The 14,584-nt window shown below is 41.6% G+C and overlaps 1 protein-coding gene across 1 annotated transcript in view; it reads left to right on the top strand.

Annotated features, from left to right (window-relative positions):
• The window catches only part of st6galnac3 (ST6 (alpha-N-acetyl-neuraminyl-2,3-beta-galactosyl-1,3)-N-acetylgalactosaminide alpha-2,6-sialyltransferase 3), a gene marked incomplete at both ends in the record, with an annotated part of 50,143 nt that extends 42,421 nt beyond the window's left edge, over window positions 1–7,722 (top strand). The window contains 2 exon segments of the mRNA XM_079284792.1: window positions 5,173–5,280; window positions 7,533–7,722. Of these exon segments, the coding sequence (XP_079140918.1) occupies window positions 5,173–5,280; window positions 7,533–7,722 (298 nt within the window).
• Between the last annotated feature and the right edge of the window lie 6,862 nt (window positions 7,723–14,584).

The raw sequence follows: 14,584 nt of genomic DNA, 5'->3' as shown, positions 1-14,584 counted from the left end.
CTTAATAACACACAGTCATTTTGCATCAGGCAAATTCCTGCCGGGAGAAGAAAATAACATATCTGGATGTAGAAAAGGGAGGCAAGGCTGCTGCTCATGTATCTGCAGATTGGATCAATTTTGAAACCCCAACATCTGGTAAAGTGGGCCCTTCTTTAGAACACCATTGTGGTTACCTGCTATATTTAGATGGCACATTTGTGAAAACCTCAACGACGTACGACTGACGGCTTGGCTCGAGTGGCAATTTGTTTGACGAAGAACATGAGAGAGAAGAAGAGATCATGACAGAGAGAGATAGATGGTTCATATAATGCCCACCCTCCTCCTCCAGGAGAGGAAGAAGATCCGGTCTAGTCTGATGAAATGCTCTCTACAGATAGTGTCTGAAAGAACTTGATAAAGGATGGATGTGTGGGAGGACTCGGCTCTCTAAAATATTAAATACATTGTACTTTTCCATTGAACATCAGGTTAAAACATGATTGATTTGATATAGCATGTGCCCACATGTGACTATGTGACATATATACCGCTGTCATACTCTGACATTGTGGCCAGGTCCCAACTGGAAAAGAGACAATGTATCTCAAGAGAATTCCTGGTTAAAGGGGACAAGTCCTTTCAGTGCTTGTGTGCATATACATTTGGATCTCTGGAGTGATGACAACCAAACCACAAACTGTGAAATCAGACGACCCAGTCAGTTATTTTGTGGACTGCCTTGATCAGAAAACAGTTCACATTTGACTCCCCTTTCTATGCCCCCCTATGCCCCCCCCCCCCCCCCCCCCCATAGGTGCATCATATTTTTGGGGGAGGGGGGGCTTAAAGAGACAGGCGCTAAAACGGAGCATGTCAGACAGAGGGTGAATACAGGTATATTCAGACAGACAGTGCGATGCGTTTTTGTTGTTCGAGTAGAAACCCAAAATACAAGTGTGAACCTAAAAATGACGGTATGTCCCTTTTCAAATGAAGCTTGAACAAATAGAATAGTGTGCACACAGAGATATAGCATTCAATCTAAACAATCTAAAGAGATGCTGGTAGCACAGCTAACCAGCTGCTGGCAGTCGCTTCATAATTTAGAGTACAGACGTGAGAGTGGTATCGATCTCTTCATCTACGTCTCTTCAATGGGTGTATTTCCCAAACGTTTTAAATTATTCCTATACATCCATAGTCATGATTGCATTCTGAGCCGTCTATTATGCAACCAGGTGCTCCTACAAACACATCAGATGAGTTATGTGAATATTTGCATTGGTCTAATATTGTGTTATATGAATATCAGTTTTTACAGTCAAAGTGATTTTCTTCCGAAGTCGCGATCGACCTCTCGCAGAATAGTTGAGTTATATTAAGTGCTTTCGACAGCTGTCGTGTCATATTTGTGCAGCTGCAGAGGCACATATGAAGCACAGTTCGACTAAACCGGTCGTCACTTCGGATTGTCTCGCACACATGGACAGCTTTCCCGCTGTGAATGTCAAGTGCGAGTTATTGAACAGAGTCGGAGGTAGAGGAGTCTCGCTGATCCCTGGCAGCTCCTGAGCCTCTGGCGCTCGGCAGGTAAAGCACCAAAAGCTCCAGCTCAGTCAGACTTCGGGGATTATTTGCTTAGACCCTGCTCAGAGTGTCCGACTTAATTTCTCAAACACCCTTCATTTCCTGGTGCTGATAGTGCTGCAGCGTCCTAGCATGTCGGTCCCAATCACTCCTGCCTCACTTGAATCGGGTTTGTGTTGGAGAGAGAGAGAGAGAGGAAAAAAAGAGAGATTTAACAGAGCTTTTTACGTTCTTCCTCATATTTGTGCAGCTCTGTTCATGCCCAAATACAATGCATGATGTTCCATTTATCAAGAAAGACATAAGCAGTGGGGACTGCTTATAGCCTGACCCCATGATGCTTTTTGTTTGCTGTTTTCAAGTTAAAGGCTGTGTTTTTCTGCTTTAACAAAACAAATTGCATTCTCTCTGTCCTCCGGCTCTGGATGCAATTTTTTCGCCTGCCAGAGCAGCTTCACACCGCGCCTTATCTCTCTTTTAAATTGGCCACACAAAAACAGCATCCTCTCTGCAAAGTTGTGCCATTATTATTGTCAAAGGTAAACACAATGTCCTGCTGAAGACCTTGAAGTCTATCAGTCGGTCCCTCTGCGTCTCCACTTCCACACATTTGCTTTGAAATTGTAATTATCAGGTCTGCAGATCCCACCCCTTTATTTATTGCACCAAGCTTCTTCTTTTTTTTTGTTGCTCCAGGACATTCAGCACACGTCTAGGGATGTGGTGCATGTGTGCGAATGTGTGTCTGCATTTCTGTGCGCCTGCTGCTAGAGTGGCAAATGGCTAATGAATAATGCAGGGTAATAGTGATGTGTTGACACCTCTGACGGCTGAGAGTTGCCGAGCTGTGTATCGCTGATAATGTGCCATTTCCCGTCTGTGCTCCTTCACTCCCTTATTACAACTAATTACATTTTTTTTTTTTTGTAATTTCACCTTCCTACAGCCCCAGTGTCAAGTGTGTGTGTGTGACAGAGGTTGTTGGGCCGCCTAAACTAAAAGCTTTCGCTTTGTGATTTCATTTGCCAGCAGGAGACTTTGAGACTTCTGGATCGTACCGAGGTTCAGTGAATGGGACTTTACTCCCGTACAATAGCCAGTTTCGTTGTGATAAAGGTTTTTGACCATAAATTGATCAGCTACTGCCTAAAAGCATTCTCCTGCTTTCCTGAACAGGTAGATTATTTATTTTACTCATTTTAAAAGTCGCAAAACAAGTCTGAGAGGTCAAGAAATGATTGACAGGATAGGACAGCAGAGAAAACATTTTACTGCTGCACCAAATGACTCTTATTTTTTGAAGACTTTCCTCTAATCTTTGCTCTTCAGCCATGCCAGCAGCATGGTGTCCGTCTGTCTGCCAGTTGGTCCTCTAGTTTGGTCCACACTGAAATACCTCCACAACCATGAGATAGATTTCCGTAATCTTTTGTACAAACATTCATGTCCTTTTAATAACTTTCGTTGTTAAAATGATTCATTTGTTATCTAGTTGAGGTGATCACAGCTGGTAGACGCATGCGATGAGGGCGAACAAGTAGACATTCCTTTGATTTTTTTAAGGGATCAAAAATGTTGGCAAACGGCTGACGTTTGTGTTGAGCGCTGTCCAAGGTGCTGATCCTGGAACAGCTGTCTAAGGGACTTGAACAATAAAGTGCAGGATACTGCTGGTAACTCTGACAGGATGCATCATGGTTATATATCTATATATCTATATACAGTATATATATAGATATATAGATATATATATATTTGGAAAGGCAAATCCTCTAAACCAGGGGTCTTCAATGTTTTTCAGGACAAGGACCCCCAAACTGATAGAGAGATGGAACAGGGACCCCCGACTATATATATTGTATAAAATTGTGTTTTATATTAAACTGGGCCTAGTGTCATGTATAAACATACCTCTTTATTGTGCATTCAACACTAAGCTATTCAAATAATACACTGGTTCATATATTCATGTTTTTATTTTAAACATGTGCAAGGTACAGCGAGTAGGGAGGCCGTGCCACTGCCTTTTATAAACAGCTGATATCAATGCCAGTATCAACATTGCCTGTAAATTGCATGATAATCATGCATACAAGCTATTCAAATTTATGTTTTTATTTTAAACATAAATGTGGAAACTAAAAATGAGTGATGGCCTATTGGTGCCACTGCCATGCCAAAACATACCTGTTATCTTGTATACAACACTGAACTATTAAAATAATCAACAGATTCATGTTTAGAGAAAAAATTATTATAATTTTTATTATTTTTTTAATTGTCTAATCAACCAAAACATTTCGCGGCCCCCCTGTTGAAGACCTCTGCTCTAAACCATGATGCATGATGCATGACATCACTGTTATTATTATCTTTCTTCTTTTCTATTTTTATTCTACGTTCTATGTTTTTTATTTGTTGTTTTCATCTCTTTTACGGTTCTTATATTTCATCATCGTTTGTCTTCTCTCTGCTGTGTTCTTGCTTTAATGTTCTCTCGCTTTAGTTTGGCCTTGCTTACTTACTCAGTTTGGCTTGCGGTTGTTATGTTGCCTTCTGGGTATCCTGCTTTGCTTTGTCTGTTAAATCACTTTGTAAACTCTGTTTTTGAAGGTGCCTAAACTTCTGAGTTATTATTATAATTGTTATCATTATCTGTCGTCCTCCATAATATCTGTGCTGTATCACACTGTGGTGATGGCGCCATTGCCCCTCCCCCCCATCATTATCCGTATCGTGCTGTGCACTCTGTGTAATTTATACAAGGTCTATGGCTCCTTCCTCTGCATTGCTGAAAGGCAGGGGGTCCTCTGGGAGCACGCAGCCTCCTGCCATGCAGGTGTACACTTTATGACCCACTTACTAGTCTGGTTTTGACAAAACCTCGAGTAAAGATGCATCTCTGCAGTGTTGTTGTGTGTTTGAAAATGATCAAAGCTTCAGAGGTCACAACAACACTAGTTAGATGATGATGAAAGGATTATGCCCGTTTTTATTGATTGGCCTCCGGGGTTCCTGCATCATTCACAGGGGGACGACGTGTGGGCTGCTGTTCAACAAACCGATGAAGAGTGTTTCTTTTCTCACCCCTTGAATCGTTTTACATATATCTATATATATATATATATATATATATATATATATATATATATATATATATATATATATATATAAATATATATATATATAAATATATATATATAAATATATATATATATATATATATATATATATATATACACTGAAGTGCAAATTTCACAACCTCTTTAACTATTGATAACAATAGTAAATTAGAAATATTACTCGTGAACCTTTCAGAACAACAGACATATGGTTACACACCTGAGGACTGTGCTGCAGATGCATTTACATGCACATTTGCATTTTTGATACCTCGCTGAGGATCACGAACAGCTGTTAGAATCATTTTCATTCTAAGATTAGCTGAATTACAAGCACACACGAGCGACGAGTACAAAGGTCAGAGAAATGGAGTCCTGGGAACTTACATCGAGGTTTTTTATTTTCATGGAAATTATTTTTAAAGTATTTATGAAAATTGATATTAGAGTAAAAGGGCTGACCTTGTGTGTTTTGCAGGATCCAGTCCGGCTCCTACCTCAGCACCGGCTGGTTTACGCTTGTCCTCGCCATGGACATGTGCAAAGAGATCCATATCTACGGAATGATAAATGACACCTACTGCAAGTAAGACACCAACAATCGCCCTCCATACATGGAGGAAAAGTGCACATGCTCCTACAAAAACTAGATTCACATTCGCAGCAGCGCTGGCCAATCGCAGCCTCCCATAATCACATACTGCCCTGTTGGAATACATTTACAATTCCTCAGTTTGCGTTTAATGGCTGCATTTCTATGCTGAAATCCATATTGGGTTTTCTCTGTGCAGTGAATACCATCACGTTTCCCTGCGTAGAATACCCAGCGGGCTGCAGAGGCTCTGCTGCTGCGGGCGGCTGGGCTGCTGCACCCGATTCCGCCCCTGCTTAAAGTTGTATTTGTATATCGGCATCGTCATTGTTCTCAGACTCTCGGGTAAGTGATTTCTGTCTCGCTGCGAGGCCATAGGAGGGATGACAAACAAGATGCTGTTGCTCCAGGCATGGCTGCTCGGTCTCAAGTCGACTCAGCCTCGATTGGCTCGACTTCTCTCTCTCCCTACGTCTCCCCTCTCGGCTCAACCTGAGCTCTTTCTATCGCCCGAGTCAAACACTTTTACCTCATACACGCTGGAAGTCCTGCCTTTTATCCTCTCCCTGCTCCCCGTGCACAGCGGGAGTTGAAATACAAACAGCCCCAGACACATGGCAGAGAGGAGTGATAATTCAACCAGCACCGAGGATTTTATGATTCAGTGAGGCAGCTGAAGGGACCCTCCCTGCTCGTCTTCCGCTTATTTATTTTCCTCCGTGAGACTGGAAGATATTGTGTTTCACTAAGTTTCCGAAGGGACAATTTAGTGTCACGCAAGTTTTTGTCGGCGGCCGGCAGTAAAAAGATGAAGTGAAGTTTTGTGCGACGATGTTTAAAGCTCTTGTCAGACTTGACCTCGGCAGATATGTGGTAACGGAGCTCCAACAGGTGCTGCAGAGAGGGTGAAATTGAATTTATTCGTCAACGCTGGTGCGCAACACCGTGTGACACGGAGAGGAGAGAGGCAGCGATTGGGTTTTGTGTTACTGTTAGCTGGCAGACAGCCATAGTTGCATTCTCGCTGTGGACCCACTGGTGACGGCTGTTTCTCTTCCGTCTGTGTTCATTCTCCCAATGAAATTGTTACACAAGTCATTTTCTCATAAAGCCATCACTCGCTATTAGATACCAACTGCAGAGTGCTCAATGAATCTACTCTACTGCTGCTGCTCCTGTTTTTATTGATTCCTCCTTCGTTTTAATGGTTTGAAGATGCAAACTGTAAACAGAGAAACTCAACATGATATTCAGGTATGAATGGCTTAACTTACCCCACTGTACAATACTCGGTATATTTAGGATGTTTTCAGATTTACTTTTGGCTCAGAATAGAGAACATTGCCATGATATCTAAAAACAATACGTGGTATTTGTTTCTTGTGCTGATAAGAGTATCTATTGAATACATTTGGCCGCCAACAACAACTCCTGTTTGTTTTATTTTTGATGAGAGAAACCTGGCGAGAGGAGAACTGTGCCCGGGGTCAGCATCCGTTCAAACTGCTGATCGTTGTCCTGAAGGATCTTTAGTTGAATAGTTCAATCATTTAGTTTGCTTAATAGTTCATATAATAGTTTTTAAAGATGTAATTTGCTGTCCGGAAAATGCTTTTGCCTCAAATTTTGCATCACAAGCAAAATCATGTTAAAACACTACACTATTAAATCTAATATGTATTATTCATCTATACAGTTTCACCTACTCTGAAAATGTAACAATCACTCATTTAATCATGCCTTTCCTGTGCGATGTAGCTCCTGAGGCTTAATAATCCTAATATGTGTTTTAAATGTATTAATTACAGATTCACCGATTCCAGTTGTGACCTGTTGATTCTATAATTGTCGGCATACACAAACATTTTTGTAGCTTTTCCTTCATGGGAAATTCAAATGAAATTGTATTTTCATAATAAAACATTGACTGTTAAATATCTTACATTTCCTTCAAAGTTACAGGACCTTCTCTCACTCAAACTAATTTTAAAATAAAAGTGTTTGAGGTTACTGGACAAATATGAATGCAGCATATCCCACTTTATCTCGCATGTTTCCAACAGACACATCTTTACAACACAGACCTAATGTCAGTCACATAAATACCTCGACACCACCGACATGATAATAAGATGGCAAGTCGGCTACTCCCCCGTAACAGCATACTCAACAGATTCAGTGTTAAATATAGTGTTTAAATATGCACTCTCGCTCTCCTTCTCTTTCTTTCTTCCTCTCCTGTGTAGGACGGAGGGTTACAGAAAGGTTCCCTATCACTACTACGAGGCGGGCAGCCGGGACGAGTGTGCAGAGTATCTGCTCCATGAGAGCGCCCCCTACGGCGGGCACCGCTTCATCACAGAGAAGTCTGTGTTCGCCAAGTGGGCCAAAACCCACGCCATCAAGTTCTTCAACCCACCGTGGCAGCTGTCGTGACCCTGGCTGAACCGACATGGAGATACTAAACCGACAACGTCATCGTCGTCATCGTCATCATCATCATCATCGTCGTCGACACCTGGGGACCAGCTGGATATCGACATTGACAGAAAGCGTGTTCCCTGATGTGCACAAACATCCATTTTGGCACAAATTCCACTTCATATACATTTAACAAAAGGTTGGTTGATGGTTTGATTTTGAAGGCCACGCGATGAGAAAGATTTCCAGTTAAGATTTGACCAACCAAGACAGCAAAAACATGTCTCCTGTTTTTTGGATGTCTTTTTTTTTCTCGTGAATTTGAGAGCAGAGAGTTGCACAGCCCGCTGCTCTTCACTGGCTAATCGATCCATCCGCTGCTCTGTGAGTTTAGCAAAGGATGGCTCGAAGACGAACATTAAGAAAAAGGGAGAAAACAACCGGAAGAAGTAACAACCATCTGTCAACCCTCAGTGACCTCAGTGGCTCTCGCATGCCTGCAGGCGCTGCACATTGCAAAGACCGAATTTAAATGTTTTTTTTTTAGGACTGAAGCTGAAGAAGAGCTCGGCTGCTGCAGAGACGAGTCACGTTGCCATGGACGCCTGACAAGCTCGCCTCCTCTGTTTCCTGTGCGTGTCCGTCTTCTTCTGTCAGGCTGTAATTAATCCATAACGAGAATCTTATTCAGGCCTTCAACTCTGACTGATGGATTACCGGGGGCAGGTTTCAATTTCCTCTGCTCCGTCTAAAAAAGCGTCAACAAATATTTCATAAAGCAAAAAAAAACATCAGCTCTCAGTCAAACTCGAAGGTCAGCTCGAGTTGTGGATGTAAATCAGCTTTTTTTTCTACCATTATCCGCTTTGTTGTCATGTTGTGTGTAAACTTTACACTACTCAAAGATGTCAGCTTTTCTTTTCGTATATAATGCTGTGAAATTGAATCTAAGAGACGTGTTTTGGCTCGATTTCCAGATAAGTTGCTAATTTATTCTGCGGAGAAAAGTTTAACAGTGTGCCATCGACAATGTGGGCATCACAGCACATGGAGCAGTGTGCAATTACAAACTCCACACTCACGGAAGGAGTAAGTGACCCCCGCAGAGGGAGAGATTTATGTGTGCAGTGAAACCATTTGAAGTTAATTGTATTTTATTATCATTTTGTGCCTGCAATATACTCTGCAGTTCATTGTAGAGGGACAGAGGTAGATGCTCTCTCTCTCTCTCTCTCGCTCGCTCATATCGTCATCCAGCTTTGTGCCTCTTCGTGTACAGTATCACTGTGTGAGCACACATCTTGCCATTTGTCTTTGAACAGGGGCGTGCGTGTCTCCCGGTTCAGGTCATTACATTGGAATGCATCTTTTCCAGGACAGTGAAGAATAATCAGTGAAGGGCTGAGACACTCCCCCCCCCCCCCCCCCCCCCCCCTCTCGGGGCTGTGATTTGTGTCCCGGTGAGAGCTGCTGCCCAGAGGGGAGGACTGGAAGGATTCAAAGACTTCTAATTTGGGCGACTTGATGCACAGGGTCCCTGACGACTGTAATATACTGCAGCTGAGCTTCACGGTCTCACTCCTGCTGCAGAGCACTGTTTACTATCACACACAGGCACTCGATTTTGGGCTTTGGGCTTTGGTGATTTACAGGTCAAAAGACATGTAGGTTGAAACTGGCAGGTTTTTGGATGTCTTGGCAGGGATGTAGCTGCCGTAGATGCAGTGTGGTGAGGATTTTATAACCCAATTGCAGTATTTTTAGTTTGGATTTGACTTATTTTAGGCCAATCATTTTCAGCATTTTATCCCCCAAAATGGTAGCTTGGAGATGGATTTGCAATAGGATTGAGGAATATTTACAGAAAGTATAACTGAACAGCTAATTGAAAGGATAATGTATGCAAATTTAAAAATGAAGAGGACCCTCTTTGGGGTTTTTGGCCAGAATCAGGAGGGTGACTCATGATCTTCCTATTTCTAAAATTCTGGCTACAGCTCTGTGTTTATGTGTCATATAACTATTTTTCAACAACATTCAAATTACTATAATTCAATACGAACCAGGTTCAACTACACATATACAAATATATGTGTGTATAAAATGAATATATGATGTGATGTATCTTTAAAAATTTGCCCATTTTCACTGCACAAACTTTCTCAGGACCCCAGGAACCTTTTTAGGAACTCTTCCTGCAGGAAACAGGGTCCAAATGTAGTCCCTGGCCCTAAAACACGACCTACTCAGATAGTGCAGGAACGGTTCAGCTGGAGCTTCCTGTACTGTCAGGCTACCTGATTGGTCAAAAGCATCAGGCGGCTACAAATTGTTAACAACATTCATTCACACGGGAAGCAAGTTAACAGCAGCCATTAGTTATAATGTTAGGACTAGCAGCGGACATTTCCTCTAAAGTTATGTCGTCGACTTCGTCCGCCTTAAGTGTTCTGGCGTTTGAATTAAGAATTTGTAGTCATGCAACTGTAAACTACAAAGAACTACATCATGACTCTTTGTTGTTGTTGCATCGTGTGTAAAAGTCCGATTTTAATCTTCAATGTTCTTCACTTGGAAACACAAACAGAAACGTGCAGTTCTTGAAATCATAGCATCATAGCAGCTACTGAGCTTGGATGTCAACTGATCCATATCTATGACATCTGAGCAAACTCCTTCCCCGAAAGCAGATTGTGTGATTCGGTTGAAAGCTCCAGAAAAGGTCTTTCTTTTTTTACCCAGAATTCTAGACACATTTTGATCTGCAAAAAGCCAAACCCCTGCTCTCTGGGTCCTTGTGTGTTGGCTGCATGTTTGGCTTGAGGGAACGGGAAAAGAAGATCTGATCCGTCTCTGTTTTCCAGACAGAGTTAGGTACCCGAGAACTTACAAAGAATGACCTACAACTCCAGGCGCATTGTAAGTCCGTCGCGCTGACAGGAGCGTCAGCAAAATGCAAATCCGCCCTGTTTCAAATTCCACCCGGTGGAGCTCAGCGTCCGACCGGAACACAGTGGGGGTCACGGTTCAGATATCGACACGTGTTCCAGAAGTACGCAGTGCCCCAGCCAGGGATCGAAGTATCCACCTCACGACGTATGTAGAAGCAGAAACGTCCTCCTGTGTTACTTCTCCTGTTCTGGAAGCCTGAAGATAAGATCTGGGCCTCGGGAGAAGTTAGAAATTACAATTCTTTCTGCTCTGGTGGGAAAACGGCCGCCAGCATACCGCCACACGCATGTTACATGATGACCGTGCATCTTCTATACATTACCACTCAGCCTGTGATTATGCAGTCACGTGGCAGCTCTCCACCTGCTGTACAGTATATCCACCATGAAGTGTAAACTGGTTCACACCGAGGTAAGATTTGATGTCCTGTTTAGTAGTCCCATGATTTGTACGTGTGTTATGGTGCATTGCTTCATTTCAATTGTTTACTCCTCTTGTTGCTCTTTTCTGTCAATGGTTGCTTATATTTTTTTGTCGATGCAGTGGTTTGTGTGCAGCTTTTTTTTTTTTTTTCTGCTGCGCGTCGCATGTTGCCAACATTTTCTGCTTCTTCAGGCTTTGCTCTCGCTTATTTTGTGATCAGCAAACACTCCAATGTTCTCAGCCGGAACACAATGAAAGAATACCCACAGATGTATTATGCAGGACATAATGGAGGATACGCCCTTCTATAGGCTCCCATGAATCATCTGAGGCTCACTGGAAGGGAACTGGAGACACAGTCGCTATGAATAAGTAACACTATGAATAAGTAACACTATGAATAAGTAACACTATGAATAAGTAACACTATGAATGAAAGTGTGAGCAGAATGGGAGGCCAAATGTACTTTTATCTTTCAGGGATGCATTTATTCAAGAAGATATGTTTTTTACTTTAAAGGAATAGTTTGACATTTCGGAGTTAGATGATAAGTTTGATGATACCGCTCTCAAGTCAGTAAATATGAAGCTGCAGCTGGCGAGCTTGGCTTAGTGCAAAGACTGGAAACAGGGGGAACAACTATCCTTGGTGATTTCTTGGTGAGCGCAGAGAAAACTATTAAAGCTCCCATTAAAATGCGTTTTGTTTTCTTTAGCTGTTATCTGGCACCCAGTCCTCTCTGTCCCACTGTTAACACAGACATGTCTGAACGAACCACGACTTCTCCACCCGCACACGGACTCGCCTCTTTTGTCGAGTGGTGAAGTTAGTCTGTCGTAGGGCTGTTGTACATGTAGGGCTGATGGTAAATTGTAAAAGATAACTTTTACACGAGACATATGAAGAAAGCCACACCATCTACTGTGGAGAAAGGCTCTGTTCCACGGCTGGATTCCCAGTTCTTACAATTGTTACAAATGTCGATGGAACTTTAAATGAGGTTTTCATACTTCTGGAACAGAACTGCACGTTCTGGTTATTTCGCTCAATTACTTCCCATTAAAATGGTGAGTTGTACTTTTTACTTTTAGGTTCTGGTTAAACAAACAAGATATAACGCCACGTGTAAATTAGTGAGCCAGACTAGCTGTTGCCCCGTTTCCAGCCTTTGTCTGTCTAACTCTCTGCAAAAATACAAATGAATTTCCCAAAAATGTTATTCCTTAAATCCTTAAATACCTAAAGAACTACCCTGAATTCGTGTTCATTTCCGATTCTGTCTCCTTTGTTTTGTTTGCCCAGCTTGAACTGATTTTAAATCACCTCCAGCGTTCATGCTATGAGCAGTGAAGCTTGTTTGAGTAATTCATCCTCTCATACCTGAAGCAGACTGCTTTCTTTGTACCTCGCTGTATATATGCAAATGGTGTAAAAAAGAAAAAATACAAAAAAAAACACTTCTTGTCTTCAGCTACTCTGCAGCATAAGTGGCAGCGGAATGAACTCCGATTGTTCGCTTGTATAATGCGAAGTTAAAAAAATTGAATTGAAGGTCCTTTCCCTGAAAACAGAAACCTGATTAAAACGTCTCCGTCTGAAGGTCTGCGGAACAAAGATGTGAATTTCACATCCTCGCCGTTTAAAATGCTCTCATTATTTTTTCTCTCTTTCCAGCTGTAATCAGTCGGGATAATTGCTGTCTGTTTCGGAGTTGAGAGTTTGGATTGTCTCACCTCTTCAGTACCATCTTCCCTACTGACTGTTGTACTTGTTGCCATTTCCCCAAATGCCTCAAGTGCTTGCTTACAATGAAAATTCAATTCGTTTTGTCTTTCCCCCGCATGCACGTCTTAACAATTATCTTTTGTGTTCCTTTTTTATTTACAGGTCAAGTGTCCTTGTGAAACGTGTAACTTTGGACGTGTGCTGAGTTACGTGGAATTTAATATAACACGGCGGTTGTTGTTATGAAGGTCGTTTTTGCTGACGCACTCCTTTTTATCGCTGGTAAAATAACATCCAAATGCTACATGGAGTATTGCAGGTTATTGAAATGTACATTTTGCTGAAGAAAAAAGAAAAGTAGTCATTTTATGTGTTATTCTGTCATTTGCTGTCTACATGTTAGCTAAAATAAGATATATTGTGAATGTTCTCATTTTTACCAATGTGTCCTCTGTGTCTTTTATTCTCTGTGGGGATTAAAGAAAACCTAAAAAAAAAAAAACTGTTACAAGATTAAAGTCCTTACTGAACAAAACAAGCTGCATCAGAATATGAGAGACCTGCTGAAATGTGTTCATGTTCTGTGAATGGAGCTCGCGCTAAACTGTCGTCTCAAATCTGCCGCCTCGTGAGATTTTTAAAACGTCAGTGAAGGATCACAGATGTGCTGAGTTCAGACTTTGGTGAGCATGAGAGGTTTTGTTATGTAACCTCTGCATGAATACATGACAAGTTTTAAATAATAATGCTCACATTCATGGTTTTTATGCTATAGCAATGAATAAAGTATCAAGATAGAGAATTAAAGAGACGGATTAGAACAAGAATAGTCCAAAGCAAAGCAGCAGGCTGAGATAGCCTGACTTTATTTTGTCCTTATGATTGATGCTGTTATGTTTATATTTAAGTTTAACACAAAGCTCTTGGTTAAGATTGGGGAGATACAGGTGAGGTCTTGTTAAAAAAAGTGACAAAAGATGTTTTTTTTACTAAAGAACAATCTTAACGTAATTTATATGAAAGGGTTTTTGTTTTTTATTCTAAACCTAATGTGACAAGGTAAGCCTAGGTCTCCTGTGTTCAAATCGTGTCTCTGCTGCTCAAAAATGTCTCCTCAAAGCCCCATGTAGTAGAAGGAAAATATAATATTTAGGAGTCAGGGCGGGTCGTCTCTAAGCTCACATACTCGACAAGAAGAAGACATTTTACCGTTTTCAAAGGCTGACAAATACTCCCCATGATGAGTAAACTGACTGTTATGTGCAAATATATCCACTCTCATTTCCAAAAACACGAATCTCTGTCATGATGCCAAGTCTTGCCTTTTGTGGTGTTTTTCAAAATGTTCCAGAGCACAAAGTAAGCTTGAATAATGTTGTTCTATCCAACCCTCCTTTTGGCTTTCGTTGAGTTAATTGACAGTTTGAGTTGCTTTCTGCCTGAGCTGACCAACAACAACAACACGTCTCCAGCCCTGCATGAGTGATTCAGTTAGAGCAGCCGAGTCACATCAGTCCAAACGTGAACATGTACTTCTGCTTCAATCAGCTCTCAGCCTTGGAAAATTGTGCCAATTGTATGTTATAAGATAATAACCCAAGGCGGGCATCACTGAACTGATCACATTACATCTGCAGGCTCTTCACAAGCAGAATCAGGTTTATTATCAGGAAGGCTTTCACATACAGGGAATTTGTCTTGGTGTTTGGGTGCATAATACATAGTGACAGAAGATAAAAGATAAAGCAAATACTGCAAACAGTTAGAATAGAAAAG

Source organism: Melanostigma gelatinosum, assembly GCF_949748355.1.
Source record: "Melanostigma gelatinosum genome assembly, chromosome: 15".
In the NCBI taxonomy this organism is placed as follows: domain Eukaryota; kingdom Metazoa; phylum Chordata; class Actinopteri; order Perciformes; family Zoarcidae; genus Melanostigma; species Melanostigma gelatinosum.
Note: the sequence above shows the minus strand (reverse complement) of the source record. Positions and strands in the feature narration are given on the sequence as shown.